The sequence below is a fragment of the Panthera leo genome, chromosome D4 (assembly GCF_018350215.1).
Source record: "Panthera leo isolate Ple1 chromosome D4, P.leo_Ple1_pat1.1, whole genome shotgun sequence".
NCBI classification, from domain to species: Eukaryota; Metazoa; Chordata; class Mammalia; order Carnivora; family Felidae; genus Panthera; species Panthera leo.
In genome coordinates this window covers 88,254,736-88,268,119 of record NC_056691.1, presented here as the reverse complement: position 1 = coordinate 88,268,119, position 13,384 = coordinate 88,254,736, and the positions used below count along the sequence as shown (strand labels likewise).

Sequence of the window (13,384 nt, the reverse complement as noted above, 5' to 3'; positions counted from 1 at the left end):
CCGCAGCACCCAGCTGCCTACGCCCTGGTACCCGCTCCTGCGAATACCATTCGTCCTGCTCAGACTGGACAGGCAGTGTGGACAGTGAGCGTGTCCGCTGCTCGCCTGCCTCTCCTGGGGGCGAAGCCTGCAACCACCCTGGTTTCCCGAGTCCCCTTTGCAGGTTCCCCCGCCTCTGCCCAGCCCTCCCCAGCACCGTCCACCCATTGGCTCACCTTTCCTGTGGCGCCGTGAGACACATACTTGGCTCCCTCCCGCTGGGCGATCTCCACTTGTTTCCGGGCAATGCAGGGCCTGGCGAGGGAGGTGCCCAGGAGGTAGCGGTCCTCGTACAGCGCGCTCGACTGGATGGCCGGCCAGATGAACTCCTCCACAAACTCCTTGCTGACGTCCTCGATGAACACCTACAGGGAGAGGAGCCCATGGAGTGAGGCTCGGCAAGGAGAGGGCCCAGCCAGACGACAGAGCCCTGTGTCTACGGCAGACTCTACTAATGGATCCTGGCCAGATGCACCTCCACTTTACCTTCTGTTTATCGGTAGCAGACATCATTAATCAACCCTAGCACACAGTACTCTTACTCCCTTCCTGCACTCATGGCAGACATTGCTAATCAATCCTGATAGGCCATCTAGCTGAAACCTATGCAGACTTTAAGTCCCTCCCAGCCCAACCTTCTGGGCCTGAGATGAAACTTGTTGTCACCTAAGATCTAAAGCAGTAGATAGGAGATAGTAATCCACAAATGCTCTCAACTAGGGATGATTTTGCCCGCCAGGAGCAGTGACAATAGCTGGAGATATTTTTGGTTTTCACACCAGTGGGTTGGGGGAGAGGGTTTCTGATATCTCATGGGCAAAGGCCAGGGATGCTGGTAGACATCCCAGAAACCTCAGGGCAGCCAGCTCCGTCCCAAGAGTGCCAAGGTTGAGAGGCCCCGATCTAAAGGAACGGTTCTCAGAGCATAGACCTCTGGACACCCTCAGGACCCTTTCAAGGAGACTGAGTGAGTGAAAAGATTTTTTTTTTTTAATTTGAGAGAGAGAGAGAGAGAGAGAGAGAGAGCATGCATGAGTTGGGGTGAGGGGGCAGAAGGAGAGAGAGAGAATCCTAAACAGGTGTTCTCCCAACTTGGGGCTTGATCCCATGGCCCTGGATCATGACCGGAGCTGAAATCAAGAGTTAGACGTTCAACTGACTGAGCCACCCAGCGCCCTGGAAAGACTTTTTATGATGATGCTAAGCTGTCATTTGCCTTTTTCACTAGGGTTGATGTTCACCCTGGCCCCTCAGCACAAATCAAGGCAGAGACACCACCACTGTGTTCCTAACGTCTTGTTTCCACCGCGATGATTTCACTTAAGAACGGTCTCAAAGCTGCAGCAATGATTACTTCCGTTGAATCTCAAGCACAAAAGGTGAAATGCACATGAAGTCCTTCTGGTGCCTTCCAAAGCGAGTTACAAGCTGAAGTAGCCATTTTTTTTTTTTCATGAAACATCGCTTTTACTTGAAAGCATGACAGACAAAACATGGTCTTTCAGACTGGAGTGTTTGACATTTTCACAAAAATAAAGTGACCTTGTTGTCACTTCAGGGAACACTTGAGTATTTGTTACCAATGAGAAAACTCAGGTTTTCCGGTAAAAGTTAGAATTATGGACAACGTCCATCTGACAGCTTCCTAATATTTCCGTGGGTAGTGGCGAGATTGACAAATGCGATGTTTTGATATCTTATGATGAAATGTACCAACATTTGGAAGATCTGCATAACTCAATGAAATAATGGCTTTCACATGATCAGTGGATGCATGATGTGACACAATCTTGCACAGACAAAAAAATCCATCGAAAGTGCAAGATGGACAGGGTTTTTAAAAATGTATTTGTATTTTATTTATTTATTTGAGAGGGAGGGAGAGAGCGAGCGAGAGAGCACGCAAGCCAGAGTGAGGGGCAGAGGGAGAAGAAGAGAGAGAATCTTAAGCAGACTCCATGCACAGTGAGAAGACCCATGCGGGGCTCGATCCCATGACCCTGGGATCAGATGCTCAACTGACTGGACCACCAAGGCGCTCCTGCGCCAGTGGATTCTGATGCATGAAAAACTCATTGCTACAGGGTCAAGTTCCCCATCACACTAATCTTTAAGAAACCACCCCTTGCTGAGTTTAGGTGCAGTATCAGAAAATATCCCCAACTCTCTGAAAAGGCTATTAAAATATTCCTCTCTCCAACACCCAAAACACAAATAATCCAGTGAAGAAATGGGCAAAAGACATGAACAGACACTTCTCCAAAGAAGACATCCAGGTGGCCGACCGACACATGAAAAAATACTCAACATCACTCATCCTCAGGGAAATACAAATCAAAACCACACTGAGATACCCCCTCACACCGGTCAGAATGGCCAACATGAATAACTCAGGCAACAACAGATGTTGGCGAGGATGCGGAGAAAGAGGGTCTCTTTCGCATTGTTGGTGGCAATGCAAGCTGGGGCAGCCACTCTGGAAAACAGTATGGAGGTTGCTCAAAAAACTAAAAAGAGAACTGCCCTACGACCCAGCAATGGCACTACTAGGCATTTATCCACGGGATACAGGGGTGCTGTTTCGAAGGGACACATGCACCCCCATGTTTATAGCAGCACTATCGACAATAGCCAAAGTACGGAAAGAGCCCAAATGTCCATCGATGGATGAATGGATAAAGAAGATGTGGTCTATATAGACAATGGAGTACTACGCGGCAATCAAAAAGAATGAAGTCTTGCCATTTACAACTACATGGATGGAACTGGAGCATATTATGCTAAGTGAAATTAGTCAGCGAAAGACAAATGTCATATGACTTCATTCATATGAGGCCTTTAAGAGACAAAACAGTTGAACATAAGGGAAGGGAAGCAAAAATAATATAAAAACAGGGAGGGGGACAAAGCAGAAGAGACTCCTAAATATGGAGAACAAACTGAGGGTGACTGGAAGGGGGTGTGGGAGGGGGGATGGGCTAAATGGGTCAAGGGCACTAAGGAATCTACTCCTGAAATCATTGTTGCACTATATGCTAACTAATTTGGACGTACATTTTAAAAAATAAAAAATAAAATAAAATAAAATATTCCTCTCTCTTCCAGGGCTACATTCCTGAGGCCGTATTTTCTTCACAGTATCAACCAAAACAACACATCGCAAGATGAATGGAGACACAGCTTCAAGAATCCACCTGTCTTCTGCTAAACCAGACATGAAAGAGATTTATAAAAATGCAACATACACAATGCTGCTTTTACCAAACATTTTTGTTTTGGAAATACTTATTTTTCTGAGGTAAAAACGTCACTGATGTTAACATAGGATGTGTTTAATATTGGTCTTTAAAGTGGGTTACTGGGGCGCCTGGGTGGCGCAGTCGGTTGAGCGTCCGACTTCAGCCAGGTCACGATCTCGCGGTCCGTGAGTTCGAGCCCCCCGTCGGGCTCTGGGCTGATGGCTCGGAGCCTGGAGCCTGTTTCCGATTCTGTGTCTCCCTCTCTCTCTGCCCCTCCCCCGTTCATGCTCTGTCTCTCTCTGTCCCAAAAATAAAAAAAAATAAAATAAAATAAAAAAAAACGTTAAAGTGGGTTACAGTGTTTAATTTCAGCTTTTATTTATAACGTCGTATCAGTAGATGTAATCCACAAAACTATGGGGCACTCAAGTATTTTCAAGAGTGGAAAATGGTCATGGGGTTCTTTATATTATATTTGCAACTTCCTGTGAGCCGATATTTAGCTTAAAATGAAGCCATTTTGTGGGGGGAAGCGCCTGGGTGGCTCAGTCAGTTAAGCACCCGACTTTGGCTCAGGTCATGATCTCACAATTCGTGAGTTCGAGCCCCGCGTCGGGCCCTGTGCTGACAGCTCAGAGCCTGGAGCCTGCTTCCGAGTCTGTGTCTCCCTCTCTCTCTGCCCCTCCCCTGCTCGTGCTCTGTCTGTCTCTCTCTCAAAAATAAATAAGCATTAAAAAATAATTTAAAAAAAAAGAAACTATTTTTTTTTAAATGACTCAAAGAATGAAAGAAAATGAAAATTAAAAGAAAAGCAATGAGACTATACCCTGATGGTATGGGCAAGAAATTCCCACTCCAATTCCAAGTACATAAAAGTAGTTGGGATCCTCAGAGCACAAGGTTAAGAATGCTCTAGAGTAATGAATTAAGGACAGATCTTTACACAAAAGCCCAACTCATGTGAAGGCCCAGCTCATCTTCAACACTCAAGTGTTCTTATCCCACCTTCTGGGTTCCTGCTCAGACAACCCCTCTCCGCTCTGAGACGTGAGGGAGATCCAGTTTTAGGCCTGCGGCCAGTGATGGGATATGGGACTCATGCATTATTTTAATGTGCCAATTGAGCTCTTTGTATGTGCCAGGCTCCTTTTTAGGTTCTGAGAGCCCCAAGGAAGTGCCCTGCAGAGGGGACCAGTTCTGACCCAGCAGGTGAGCTGATGGCTTTTCACACCATCCCTGCTGTGTCCCCTGTCCACTTGCCCAAGTGAAGGGGTGAGGGTACCAGGGACGGCCCCGGGGAGCAGCTCAGACTTTACACTGTGAGCCTATGTGAGCAGGGACCATGTTGGCCCTATTTACTACATGGGCTCCACACCCAACAGAGGGCCTGCCTGCCACGTGATTAGATGCTCAATCAGGGCACCGGACTCAACTGGAATTTTCTGATTCTGTTGAATGGATGGAATGATGGACAGAGATAGAAGAGGAATGGACAGGTAGATGGATGAAGGATGGATGAAAGAATGGGTAAATAGATGGACAGATGAATGGATGGATAGTTGATGGGGGGATGGATGAATGGATGGATGGAAGAAGGTTGGCTGGATGGGGGGATACATGAGTGAATGGATGGCTGGATGGCTGGATGATGGTTGGCTGGATGGATGATTGTTGGATGGATGGATAGATGAGTGAATCATGGGTGGAGGGACAGAGGCATAAAGGAGGGATGGGCAGGCAGACCGACGGATGGATAAGAGGAAGACAGAAGGGCAGGGGGGGATGAGGACGTGGTGGGAAAGTGGGTAGGGAAGGCAGGGAGATGATGGCATCCACACACCTGAAAACAGAAGGAATCGAGCCCATACTCTTGGAAGCAAGAGGACCCAGCTGAAAAGGATGCAGGGGACAAGGAACCCTGAGGCAGCCATGCCCACTGCTGCCTCCACCAGGTCAAAACCCCACTTCCAACCCCAAATCCTGCCGCCACTTGGTACCTTTTTGGCCCCGAGCTTCAGCGCCTTCTTCCTGGCTTCTTCAAAGTCTTCCTTCTGGCCGATGTTGGCCTGAGAAACAGCAGCAGAGAGGCCTAATCAGCCCAGGGGCACGAAGGAGAGCTGGAGAAGAATTTCAGCCCCTTCTCCCCCTGCCAAAGCTGTCTACAACACCCCTCAAATGGAGGTGGCTCTCACTTACCAGGTGACTGTGAGCGAGACGCTTCTCTCCCTGGGCCTCACCCTCCCCTACCTGAATGACAAGGGGACCGGGCGCTCTTAGGTATCTTGACTTCAACTGCAAACCAATCACTCCTGGCAACGGCTGAACTTCTGTCTATGTGGAGCACTGTCCTCGCTTCCTCTGGGACCAGAAACTTCTTTTGGGGGGCCTCTTTCCATAGGAATGGAGGGGAGCAAATCACGTCCCCTGCTCAAGGTAGGGATACGCCCATGATCCAAGCCTAGTCAGTCAGAACCCTTCAGCCACTGCAAGAGTCTATGATCTTTGCAGACTCCCTGGGTGCTGACAAGGGGCTTCCGGAAACAGGAAGACGGTGTGCCTTCCACGGTCCCCGCTGCAGGCCAGAGCCCACGGCCCCTTGCAGGCAGGCTGGCCGGGTCACACCGCCAAGCTCATTTCTGGCGTCCCCCGCTCCGGTCGCCCGCATACGGCTGGCCTCCTCGGTGCCCTGTGGGGCACCCCAGACCTGGGGACACCACGGATGTTCATTCTACCGGGGAAGAAAGAAGTATTTGCCTACAGTTGACAGGCTTAGGGAGGGGAAGCTGGGCTCGGGGGCAGGGAGAGCGAGCTCACGGACAGCAGGACAAACGGGTAGAAAGACGGACACACTGCGAGCCTCCTTACCAGGTAGGCGATGACGTCATAGCCTTGTTCCTTCAGCCACACGAGAATGCAGGAGGTGTCCAGGCCGCCACTGTAGGCCAGAACCACGGAGCCTTTGCTGGACATCTCGTCTGGGGGAGGGGGAGGTTGTCGTGGAGGAAGGAGAGTGACTCAGAGCCAGCCCATCCCAACCGGCCAGCAGCCCCCACTTTGGCCTTGGGCAGCCTCAGCCCTCAGAGGAGCTGCCGCGGGGGGAGGAGAGGGCTGGGAACAAGGTGTTCACCTGTTCTCAAGGCCAGCTGAGAAGCTGTTCCTTCCTGCGGCCTCATCCCTTCCCCCACCCCTACCCCCGGGGACCTGACCCCACACACTGCACGCACACACCTACATCCACGCAGGGAAGGCGCTGGGAAGACTGATAGCAGCTTGGGGGTGACAGGGGTTTGGGGGAGGAAGGAAGCATCCCTCGCCAGGTAGACAAGGTGCCTGAGCCTGAGCTGTTGGGACAGGGCCAGGATGCTCTGGAGACTTGGGCGGGGCTTTGGCCCCAAGCCTTGGGCAGCTCAGAGATTGCCAGGCGTGGCCCTGGGGGGCCTCACGTGGCTCACCCCCCGCCCCTACCGTGACCCGCTGTTGTGTCCGTTGGGGCGGCAGACCCTGGGGCTCAGACAGGTGAGCAGCTGGCTCAAGGTCACAGAGCTCGTCCCAGCATGCAATGCTGCCTCCCAGCAGAACAGGATGCTAGGGTGCAGAGTCCCTGCCTCCACGTACCCCCGCCCCCCCGCCACCTGGTGCCCCAGCGAGCCCTCGCACATTGGGAGTTTAGACTCTTTTCAAACGCTGCTCCAGGATACAGACGGAGACACTGAGGTCCAGAGAAGGAAGGGGACAGGCAGAGGGAGTTCCTTCCTGGAGATGAAGATGATCCGTCCCCCTGCAGCAGGGACAGATGCGTCCCGCCTTATCTGTCTCCTCAGCTACACTGAGGCACCAGAGACCCCTGTGTCCTTGTCTTTGCAGCCACTGTTTCTTCCGTCCGGGAGGCTCTCCCTCAGCCTTTGGGCCGTTAGGACCCGCCCTGAGTCCCCCGGCACTCTCCACGAGGTCCCGAGAGTAGGTGCTGTTATCGTGCCCGCTTTGCTAATGAGGAAGCTGAGGGTCGCGGAGGTGGGGTCATTTGCTGGAGGTCATACGGTCAGCAGGCAGCAGGCCCAGATTTGGACCCAAACCATCTGGTCCCAGCCTCCCTGGACGTGGCCCCAGCATCCTGCATTGGTAGGGGGGATTCTTGTGTCTGGTGAGAGGCGCTCCCACTGGAGTCTGACCAAGGTCAGGGCCTTTATTAGGCACTGTTGGGAAAAGCCGTGGACGCCCCTCCGCAGGAGGGAGCCCACAAGGGGCACCCCATCATCACGACCGCAAAGATACAGGCTCCCATGTACTGAAAACTTCCCCTGTGCCTGGGCCTGGAAGTCCAGGGAGGAGATGTGCTGGCCCAGTCACCCAGCCCTGCGCAGCAGAGCCTGGACAGGGCCCGACTGCGACGCTAGAACACGCATCCTGTGTGCAGACCCCTGGCCAGCCCCAGGGCTCGCACACCCTGCGGCCCTTGGCACGCGGAAGGGAGAACACCTCATGGAGAAGTGCGGATGGGGAGGGGGGGTGTTTCTGACGGATGCAGACGACTTCTGCCTCCACTGGGCATTCGACCGCCTGCCAGGCCCTGTCCCCAGCCCGGCTTGCTGGTGACTCAGCAGACCCTGACCCTGGGGCCCAAGGACGGTGCTCATGGCAAGAGCAGACCATCAAAACTGGAGGGAAGGAGGGGCGCCTGGGTGGCTCAGTCGGTTGAGCGTCTGACTTCGGCTCAGGTCATGATCCTGCAGTTCGTGGGTTCGAGCCCCGCGTCGGGCTCTGTGCTGCCGGCTCGGAGCCTGGAGCCCGCTTCGGATTCTGGGTCTCCCTCTCTCTCTCTGCCCCTCCCCCGCTCGCGCTCTGTCTCTCTCAAAACATAAACATGAAAAAAAATATTTCTTTTTTAATGGAGGGAAAGAGGCAGGAAGGACTCAGAAGGTACCTTGGATGGGACGTGGGGCTTCCCGGCTTCTGGAACCCGACTTCACGGCTCGGCGAACCACTCTGCAAAAGCCAAAGCTATTTCAGCCGTCTGGAACGGCAGTCCAGGTGAAGCCAGAGACCCTGAACCTGGCCTCTCCGTCTGGTCCCCACAATCCACATAAATGAACATGCCCGTCACGTGCGGAGCCCTTCCCTTTGTGTCGTCTCCATTTCCGAGACGGGGAAACTGAGGCTCAGGTTAAGGAGCTTGCTCAAGGCCTTGCTTGGCTGGTTAAGTGGCAGAGCCGGGACTCAACCCCAGCAGCAGCTGGGCCCCAGAAGCCCCCTGCTGGAAGGCACAAGGCCCAGGGAAGGGAACCGCTGGGGCCAGGTGTGGTCTGGGAAGCCACAGGCGGCTCAGACACCCTGGCGCGGCTGGGGTGGGCTCGAGACAGGGACAGGTGATGCAAGGCCAAGACGGTGGGCGCCAGAGTAAGGGAGAGGGAGCCCCACGGAGACAGACAGACTGTGCCCGCCCCCCTCCGCCCCGTGGTCCCATCTCGGCACAGGCACGCTGCATTCTAATTGTACCCCCACTCCCATAAGTGTGAGCTCCGCGAGGACAGGGACCATCTCACGGACGGTGCCTGGCACCTGGCAGGCACTCAGAGCGACGCTTCTGTTCTACTGTCCAGAGGCCAGTTCCTTGCCCGTAAGAGGAGGGTTACGTCCCCCCAAAGCCTAGAATTCTATGCACGCGCTCATCCAGAAACTGGCGCGCCCCTCCTGCCTGCCAGGCTGTGTGCCTGCATGCCCACCGAGGACCTTGGCCCCGAGGTCTGAGCTGTGTGAAAGAATGCACGTATCTAGGACTGTGTGCCCAGGAGCATGAACGCGTGTGTGCACGCCCGCACGCGTGGGGGATGTTTGGGCCTGTGTGTGCAGAGATTAGCGGGGCGGGTGGGCTGGGAAATGTCGCAATCTGACACTGGCGTCTTCCCAGAGCCCCCACCCCCCATCCCCGGACCGGTGAAGCTTCTCCTCCCCCAGCCAGCCCGGTCCCTGGGCTGTGTGATGACACTGATGTCTGTCTCCGCGAGTGGAAACTGACAAGAGCTGAGGCCTCGAGTTGGGGGCGGGAGATGGGCCGAGGAGCAGGAAGGGGGGGGTACAGTCCAGTGAGTACCCACTATGGGTAAAGCACAGGGGCTGGGTCCTCCAGACCTGGGCTCAGGCTGCTTCAGCTGCTCGTCTGCTAAATGGGGGTGAGAAGAGCCCACCAGTCCACAGGGCGACAGTGAGGATTCAGTGAGATGCTGGGGTGGGGGGGGGGGGCTGGCGGGGAGGAGCCAGAGTTGGGCACCAAGCTAGACTCCCCTTACCACGGCCACGGCTAACCTCAGGCCAGTCCCTCACTCTCCAGGGCTCAGTCTAGCCATCGGCACTACCTGGAAGCCGTTCTGGTTCTGACACCCCAGGACCCTGGGATGCCTGCCTGGGTGTGTCTAGCAAACCCTCGTCTCCACCCCACCCTCCATGAAGGGCCCAGGGCAGTCTCCTGCCCCCCTCCCCAGCTCCCAGGCACGTGCCCATTGCCAAGAAGATCCGTGTTTCCCCACTCCCACGCCAGACCTGACACCTTTCCCCGGAAGACGGACACCTTGGGAGGAGGGAAGAAGGTGGCCTCATGCCGAGATGCCTACCAGCCTGGTCTGAGTTGCCCAGGCAGGTGGCATTCTCCGTGGCCCCAGCCCGGGCCACCCCACAAGCTTCCCATGCACCTGCTAGGCCAGCCTTGGATACTTCCTCAATTCTAATGAAACCCGTGGGCTCCTAAACGTCAAAGCTGGAACGATGACAAGAGCAGATACTCTGTGCGGTGCCACACAGGTGCCATTTCAAGGTGGAGACTATTCCTAAAAATTAATTATACCAGCTATCACTACCACGTGGGGCTCAGAAAAGGTCAACTACTTGCCCGGGTCTCAGGTTGCCAGATGCCAGAACTGGGACTGAAGCCTAGGCTGAATGCAGACCACAGATCGCCTCCCCCTCACTTTTGTCTTCCAGAAACCAAAACCCCCAATGAATCATCACCAACCAGTAGTATATTTCTCCGCGAGTCAGGGATACAGCTTGGTGAATGTTCTTCTGGAACCCCTCCCTCACATTCTAACTCTGCTGATCTGGGTTCGTTAGAGTTGTTTTTTTTTTTAAACCCTAGCTCCGCCTAAGCCGGAAGAATTCTCTCTGACTTTGGGGTTTCCTCATTCTTGGGTTTGGAGGTCCTATCACTTCGGGGCCCTCTTTTGTGTCTGACAGAGCTAGGCTGCAATTCCACACTTTGACCAGGAGGTGCCGCTGTCGGGTTTCAGCCCCACCATCCACTTGATGGGCTCAGCTCATCTGTCTGCACATCCTTGGTAAGACAGTGAGTGATTTTCTTCCCAATTGACAGAGGGGGAAGCTGAGGTCAAGGGGCTTGTCCTAGGCTAGACAATGAGCTGGCTCTCAGCAGCGGGATTCCTGGGGCCTGAGAATCAAATCGGGAACACTGGCTTTCTCGGGGACAGTGGCACTCCAGCAAACATCTTCCACCCAGGGTTAGGGGTCACTGGGGAGTCTGCCGTGGCTGGGAAGGTTGAGTCTCTACTTCTGGTGAAAAGCCCCTGAGACAGGTGGTAGGGAGACTAAGCAGATCTCACCAGACTCTGGTAAAAGACAGGCAAACTTCTAAGAGCATTTGGAGCACACGGCAGAGAGTGCATTCATTCATTCGTTGATCCTACCAATAATATTGCAAAGCCTGTTGGGTACATGGCCTACCCCCAAGTCTGGGGAGGGCGCCTCCCCAAGTCTGGGCGGGGGGCGGGGGGTGGAACGCACCAGGGCCTGGAAGATCAACCCTTCCCAAAGTGTTACAGCAGAGCTCAGAGGCTTAGACCCTGAATTCCAATGGGTTTCTTTCCACATGGGCGCCCACAGGCAAGGCACTCTCTTCAGGGGCTCTGTGCTCCAATAAAGGCATCTGGCTGTCCTGGCTCGCCTCCCAGGACCCATGAGGCTAAGAAGAAATGGGACCTGGGAAAGTGCTTGCACAGCAGGTAAGTCTGGGCCTGGCTCCCCTCCGTGAGTCAGACTCCTGGGGCCCTAGGCCAGGGGAAATGGCTACCATCACAGCCAAGCGACCACAAAGCCCAGAGCAGGCAGCCAGTTGATGCGGCCCATGTGAGTCCTCGGGGGAACTTGGACTATACAGAGTGGGGGCCTCCCTCCTCTGCCCCACCCGGTGCCTGGCTCAGGGTCTAGGTGCTCAGTGGGCAGCCTGCATCACTCAGCTTGTACTGAGCGGAACGAGAAGTGCTTCTCAGCACAGCGCACAGATGGCTCCAACTGGGACAGGTCCCCACCCCGCCCCCTGGCTCCCCTGCTTGGGCTCCGAGAGGGGGGATGGAAGGAGGGAAGGGTTTGTAGGATGAAGATTCCTCCCGCCCTACCCATCCATTCCTCTTGTGGCTCTGTCTACGGTCTCCTCACTAGAAGCTTCCGTAGGAGGGTAGAGATCTGGTCTCCGGTCTCATGTCCCCTGTATGGCACGTGGTGAGGCATGCCCCAGACAGTTACTGAGTGAATGGACCCAGCCACAGTTGTCAACAGTCTACAGAGATTGCCCCACCGTCTTACTGCTTCCTGAGCGCCGAGCCTGTGCCAGCTCTGACAGACGGAGAAACTGAGGCTTGGGAAGCTGGCAGCTGACCCAAGGTCTCACCCGGTCGTGCCTGCCTTCCGGGCTTGGGTCTGCTGGCTCCAGAGTCTGCCCTGTTACCAGCCGTGGGCTGGGAAGGAAAGATCAAAGCCCAGGGCCTATTTGATCCGACCCTGGGGAAAGAACAGGTTTGTTCCTGCCTGACTCTGTGCAAGCTCCGGGCCGCGATGCCCCTGAGGAGACGCCCCCACTGCGCAGAAAGGAACACTGAGGTGGCGGGTCACGGGACCTCCTCAGGAAGAGCCCTGGCGGGATGGGAGAGGAGTTTCCTCCATTTCACAATGACCCTCCCTCTCCGGAGGGCGCAGCCGCCCAAGGGGCCAAAGGCAACAGCAACCCGGACGGCGGACATTTCCTGCAGAGCGGCCCCTCCCACAGCCCCGGAGTCCAGTGCCAGCCACAAACCGGGCACCGTGACCCGGCGCGGCCACCGCCCCCAACCCTCGGGCGGAGAAGGCTAATAGGTTTCAGGAGGCAGAGACTGACGCCCCCTGCGGGGGAAGGAGCGCAGTCACAACCAAGACTCCGCGTCCCGCTGCCCATCTGCCCGCGGTAAACTGAGGCTCGGGCTGTGGGAGGGGCCCATGCGCCCAAGGCCCGGGGAGAGGGGCAGAGGTCGGGCGGGAACTCAGGTTTCACGCAGAGAAAGGGAGGCGGAGACAGAGACCGGGGCAGGAGGGGGAGGTCAGAGAAGGGGTGAGAGAATCCGGACCCCACCCCACCCTCCGGACTCCCAAGGTCTCCATCTGGGGGGGTCCGGCATAGAGGAAGCTGGGCTAGACACGGGGAATCTAGAAAAGACCTCGGCCCGCAAAGGGGACGCATAACCTGACCTGCCACCCCCCCCCACCCCCGCATTGTCCGAGACTCGCGCCCCGGCCCCACCCTCGAAGGACTGAAGCCCCGGCGTCGCTCTCCTGCCCTCCCGTCCAGGTGCGAGCGCGGGGCGCTTGGCCACTCGGGGCCGACTTCTGCTCCCGCCTGCACGGGCGACCGGAGCGCGGTCCCCTCGGCCTCCTCGGCTCGCTGTCGGCGGGACCCGGGGGCAGGGTGTCCTAGGCCAGGGGGTGGGAGCGGAGTCTCGGGCCGGGGGCTCCTTACCGTGGCCCGGGCGGCGGTGGCAGGCGGCGGAGCAGGGCCGGCTGCGTGGCGCATCCCGGGTTATAAACACCCGGCCCGGGGGCAGGGCCCGGGACCAGGGACACGTGGGGGGGGGGGGGGGAGAAACGCGCGCGACAGGCCCCGCCCCCGGGCCCGGCCCCCACGCGGAGCCGCTAGGCGGCCGCGGCCACCTGCAGGTGGGCGGGGCCCGGTCCCTCCTTCCCTCCTTCCTTGTCCGCCCTCGCCCCGCCCCCCGGGGCGCACGTCCTCCCGAGGGCGCACGCGCCCAGGGTCCTCTCGCCCTGACCCTCGGGCAGGCGGCCCCTCGGGGCGCGGC

At 56.3% G+C, this 13,384-nt stretch overlaps 1 protein-coding gene across 1 annotated transcript in view; it reads right to left on the bottom strand.

The window, feature by feature from the left end:
* ASS1 (argininosuccinate synthase 1) overlaps window positions 1-13,126 on the bottom strand; it is a 53,147-nt gene extending 40,021 nt beyond the window's left edge. Inside the window, exons 1-5 of the mRNA XM_042913738.1 lie at window positions 13,048-13,126; window positions 8,200-8,261; window positions 6,144-6,253; window positions 5,276-5,344; window positions 216-404 (exon numbers count right to left, since the gene is read on the bottom strand). Coding sequence (XP_042769672.1) covers window positions 216-404; window positions 5,276-5,344; window positions 6,144-6,248 — 363 coding nt within the window. The 5' untranslated portion in view covers window positions 6,249-6,253; window positions 8,200-8,261; window positions 13,048-13,126. The remainder of the gene's footprint in view (window positions 1-215; window positions 405-5,275; window positions 5,345-6,143; window positions 6,254-8,199; window positions 8,262-13,047) is intronic.
* Between the last annotated feature and the right edge of the window lie 258 nt (window positions 13,127-13,384).